Source organism: Agrilus planipennis, unplaced genomic scaffold (assembly GCF_000699045.2).
Source record: "Agrilus planipennis isolate EAB-ADULT unplaced genomic scaffold, Apla_2.0 scaffold89, whole genome shotgun sequence".
Lineage (NCBI taxonomy): Eukaryota > Metazoa > Arthropoda > Insecta > Coleoptera > Buprestidae > Agrilus > Agrilus planipennis.
Window position 1 is genome coordinate 20860 of NW_020439079.1, and position 5663 is coordinate 26522.

General features: G+C 32.7%; 2 protein-coding genes across 4 annotated transcripts in view; one reads left to right on the top strand and one right to left on the bottom strand.

Moving 5' to 3' along the window:
- On the top strand, window positions 1-745 carry LOC108734584. The gene is made up of 2 exons (XM_018466205.2): window positions 1-256; window positions 333-745. The coding sequence occupies exons 1-2, from the start codon at window positions 40-42 to the stop codon at window positions 740-742; spliced, it is 627 nt and encodes a 208-aa protein (XP_018321707.1). The 5' UTR covers window positions 1-39; the 3' UTR covers window positions 743-745.
- Window positions 746-930: 185 nt separating this feature from the next.
- Window positions 931-5663, bottom strand: part of LOC108734576 (mitochondrial glycine transporter) — a 13405-nt gene continuing 8672 nt past the window's right edge. For all 3 annotated transcript variants that reach the window (XM_025977320.1, XM_025977319.1, XM_025977321.1), the window contains exon 6: window positions 931-1872. In XM_025977320.1, the coding sequence (XP_025833105.1) occupies window positions 1586-1872 (287 nt within the window). In that variant the 3' untranslated portion in view covers window positions 931-1585. The remainder of the gene's footprint in view (window positions 1873-5663) is intronic.

The window sequence follows — 5663 nt, forward strand, 5'->3', positions numbered from 1 at the left end:
TTTTATCCGTTTAAATTTGGTCTTAATTGCTATTAAGGCATGGACGACGAAATCTGCCCCTACGCCACCTTCCATCTACTTGGTTTTCGCGAAGAGATGGACCCAAGCAAAGTTCAACAATTCCAAACTTTCCCTCATCCCCATGCTGGTACAATGGGCCCATCAGGAATGAACACTCCCCACTCCATGCATTCTCGTTCAGGATCTCAGTCCATGCCTCGTTCTAACAAAAGATACGAAAGAGGTGGTTCTCAAGGTAATATTTATTTTCCTCCTTTTTATTAATCAGTATATTTTAAAAGCCTTATAATTTTTGTTTTGTAATGTGTCAGGAAACGGAAGCATATATTCCCCAGGACCTGAATATGACGACCCAGCTAACTGCGCCCCAGAAGACGAGCAATATGGATCCCAATACGGAGGCTACAACGCACCTTACGATCAATATGGAAGTCGTGGTTCAATAGGTAGACGATCCATGGGTTCCATGAGACTTCAGCCAAACAACGGAAGCCCCGAACCTCCCCCACCACCACCTCGTAATCACGACCCTTCATTTAATGACTCCAAGGACAGCAATGAAATATCCGAAGCTGAATGCGATAGGGATCAACTGATAAATAGTCGCAGTTATGGGGGTACGTTAGTAGTAATAGTATTGTGGAAAATGAAAGCCTTATTTTGCTTTAGAGTGGATGGAAAAAAGGGGGAACGGAAAGGACCAAATGTCATCCTTGAATGAGAAAAGGAAATTTATTTTAATAGTTGAATTATTGTGGAAAATGAAAGCCTTATTTTGCTTTAGAGTGGATGGAAAAAAGGGGGAACGGAAAGGACCAAATGTCATCCTTAAATGAGAAAAGGAAATTTATACGGGGTGATAAATTTTAAATGGCAATGAATTTGATTCGCGAAAAAGAAATTTGATAATATGTATAACCTTAATTTATTTGAGACAACATATTACGTAATCAACATAAATAAACAATAAAATCTTGTGTAAACATCACAGGGTACAATAATTTCATATAAAAAATACTGTATTTTGTGTCACCAAAATACAATATCATTGCTAGAGGAACACCTTTATAGACCTATACCTACTACATGTACAACCTCTTATAATAAAAACGAAACACTTCAGATAACCGTAGTAAGAAATTTACACCCCAAATTGTTTCATTTCTTTTACAAGACATTTGTAAATCTAATTTTGGGCAACAACTAGGTATATGTAAAACACTAAGAATAAAGGATAAAACAAACTTAAAATAGGACAGTGGAATATATACATTTTACGTATGAAAATTAAAAGTTAATATATATATACAGGTATATACATATATTTTAAAGTAAGTATAAACATACCACATATACAAGTGTGCGCAAGCAATAAAGCAATAAACATTAGATAATTAAAAGAAGGCTTTTTTTGTTTATTACTAAGCATTTCTGTTATACTAAAAGAAATCTGAAAGTTTTAGAATTGCAGAGTCAAATATCAAACTCAAAATTCGAAATTTCTGAATTGAAATTAAAAAGGTTTCATACCGTGTTGCGCATGCGCATTTTAAATTCCACTGCCTTATTTCAACCCTATATTCTTAGTAACCTGTTCGTAGATGGTCCAAGCCATAGCGGTAACTAGAGTACGACGTAACATCCTGGGCACCATGCCTTTGAAGTAGCCCGCGAAACCATATTTGCTGTGCACGTGAACAATTGCAGAAAGGAGACTATGAAACTTGTTGGGATAGAGTTGCATTTTGGTTTTAAGAACATCGGCTGGCTGAGTGATTACGGAGGCCATTATGCCGGCGGCAATACCGCATGTGAAATGGATTGGGGCTGCGAACGAACTGTTCAGATGCTCTACGAAGAGGAAGAGGAATTTTTACCAACATTTCTATAGACTAGAGCCCTATAGTCGAACAGTAGCATGCAAGCAATAAAGAATATGGAATGGGGAACCACGGTGATAATGAATAATTATGCCAATAACACTGGGAAGGGGTGGGGTGCAAATATTATGAAACATACTTAATGTAAATTGTAAAATAAAACAAAGTAGAAAGATGAATTTAATTAAGTCCTGATCAGTTTCGGTCACAAGACTATTATCAAAGGTTAAAAGTAAATCTATACTGAATGACTAAAACAAATGCGACATTATACATAGGTACCTAATCCTAATGACATAAAATAAGTGGGGGGGTTAACAAAACTTAACTGTACTTGGTTGTTAACTAAATTTAGATTTTGAACAAGAGCTTTATTCTAAGAGAGACATTTTTTTGCTTTTCCTAATACCACTATGGAAGACCATAATATTGTTTATATCTAAGGAATGGTTTGATAATACACAATGTTCTAAAAAACCTGTTTTGGTGTCTTTTTTATCTTTTTTTAAATGCTCTGTAATTCTGACTTTAATTGCCTATTACTTTGTCTAATATAATAATGAATACTCTGTATAAACTATATTGTAATACTTATGAAACTTATTATATTGGACAAAGTGGTAGGCTAATTAAGGTCAGAATTACAAAGCATTTAAAAACAGACAAAAAGGTACCAAAACATGTCTTTCATCGCGTTTAAACATATTGTGGCCCTCCATGGTGGTATTAGGAGAAAAAGCAAAAAATTGTCTCTCCTAGAATCATTAGAGATTAAAAAATCTCTTGCTCAAAATCTAAATTTAATTAATAACCAAGTGAAGTTTTGTGGACTCCCCACTTGCTTTATGACATTAGGACCAGGTACCTACGTTTATATTGTTGCTTTAGAGATTTAGTATAGATTTACTTTTAATCTTTGATAATGGTCAGGATTTTATTAAACTGGTGGAACTATCTATGTTGTTTTATTTTATATTATATTATGTCAATGGAAAAAGGAGACGAATGAGGAAGTCTAATTTGTTAAGAATAATTGAAATTTAAATAACACACTGATCTTCCGAAATAAATAGGGACGAAAAATAAATAGAATAACGAAGATGTTATTTTACTATTACTGCAATATTTTTGAAATTTTCTATGTTCTATTCTAAGAGACAAGAAAAATGAATGGTATTTTCGGTCATAAATGGAAAAACATGGTCTGAAATAGCATGAAAGTTTAGGAACGTGTAAGCGTGAGCCAAGCCTATTTATATGATACCGAAGGTTACTCAAATATTCCATTTTTAAATTTCGACATCCTAGTTTGGTTCTTTTTGTAATGAAAACCAAAACATTTTTAAATATGGACAATGGACTATTTTACTATTTTTCGTACAAAACCCCAACAGGAATTATAATTAGTAACTTTTGAGTAGGTCATCAGAAATTCTAAACAAATGAAGAACGAAAGAAGCCACCACACGCATGTAAGCAATAATGGAATAGAAATAGCTAATTCAAATGCGAAACGAAATGAACGATTTTATACTGTCTTTAATAATGTTACAGTAATTTCTATATAAATAATAATTATTAATTAATTAAAATTAACAATCAATTAGACCAGACGCATCACAGTGAAATAGGTCCAAACAGCACCTTAATGTTTTATTATTTATATTAGTTGACATGCATTGAGTGTTTTTAATATTTTTATGATTATGTATATGTATAATTATTACGGTTGCTTTTATTTACTTTAACGCTTACATTTTTAAGTTCGATACCCTAGATCTCCGATTATTGCTTTGGGGATAATTTAAGTAATTCATTATACTGTAATGCCTTACTTTACTATCAGAATTATGGATTTTTAAAAACACAAAAAAAATATAGTTGCAAACAAGGAAGATCCGACTGGTACCGCTATCTTATAAATGATGATATACATGCATATGCGTCATGAAAGGTTAGAAATGACGACGAACATAGAACCACATTATTTAAGTAATTATAGCACAATGTGATTAACATCCTTTGTTATGGCTAAGGAATAATTAAAAGAATCTCTATTTCTATCATTTAATTACCCAAAAAAATAAAAACAATGCCTTTGTTTAATAAAATACCATTCGAACTCGTGTTATCAATAATTCAAAAAGATAAATTGTGCTGCTGTTAATGATGCTTTCTTCTGTTAGAGCAGTACAAATTGCAACCTACTATGTACACTTAGAGTGCAAAAGCTATCTTCAACTTTATTTTAGTGCCGCACTTATATAAATCATGTGAATGTATTATATGTATGATATTTTTTATGGAAATTTCAGTAGCCATTAGCTGTCACGAATATAGCATAATGAAAATCCCGCATTATGTGATCAGTATATTAATTATGCTAGGTCACCGTATAACGTGAACAAGCTAAACTTTCGCTTATAGAAACGAACGTTCAATTGGTGAGCAAAGTGTGACAATTTTTAAGATAAAACAAAGAACGGAACTAATCTTTAAAGCCTTTATTTGTAAGTGAAAAATGGTAAGACAATTTACGACTAATGAGGGATAGCTACAATGTTTTAAAAAACGATTTGGGGAAAAATTATTCTCTCAATTAGAACTCGAGGATCCGTTCAAAATGTCTGTTTATTTTGTTAATTATAGATGAATAACATCTACTGCCATTTAATTTAACGTTACTTTTTTTGTGTAAGTAAACGTGGTTCTAAGCATTGTGAATCTCACTTTCTTTTCAATGATATGCAGAATTTTAATCTCTATCCACCCTGTATATTTTTTAATAAATGTAATAAGTACTCACTTTGAGGTACAAGAAGTTTCATCTGGGTGTAGAACATAAAATATAGGCCTGAATAGGGTGCATCCCTAACCAGGGTTGGAATTAGTCCGCACGTCATGCCCTTCAATCCTTCTGTGTGATAAATGTGACGCAACGCCGACCCAACACTTTCATACTGGTAGACGCCGCTTTCGTATCTGAAACAATATACAATATCCATATAAGAAATATACTAAAAATTGAATATAACCGCAAGAAAAATTGATGATATAAGACCAAGTTATTGGTACTACATCGCTCTCTACTAACATTAACTATTCACTCTAGTATTTCCAATGTTAGACAAGGGCCTTACAAAGGTATCAATTTGCCACATTGAATCCATTTAATTATACACGTGATAGACTTTAAATTTCTTTGAAAGTATGAAAATCAATAAATACAAACACAAAAATCTGTTCCTCAACAAACAAATAATTAAATAATTCTTCGCTATTTAACCCCCAGCCCTCACTTCTACTTAGCTATAGTCATAGATTTGTATAGATAGATATAAATAGAGTCAAAAACGCTAAACCGAATTATCATTAAGTATGAGTAGAATCAATTAATCATAAAAATAAATGAAGTTAGGTCTTTATCCAGCAATAATTATCATGATTGCCATTTCTAATAAATAATGATTCCCTCACTTGTGTACATAAATAAACTAACAATAATTAGCATATTTAAATTATTATTACGATTGCTATATTTTTTAATTTTCACCATGCATATACGAGGGTGGATTGATAAGTTTCCGGCCTAACCAAGAGATGACGCCACTAGGCCTACCTTGAGGTGACATTCTATAGTACCATCCTTGGATAGCTTGTAGCTATAGTTTCAGCCCGATCTCCTTGCTAGTGTAGGTTTGACAGCACGCTGAACAAGACGCCTCTGTGGTTTTCGTAAAAATGGAAAAGCAGGAAAATCGT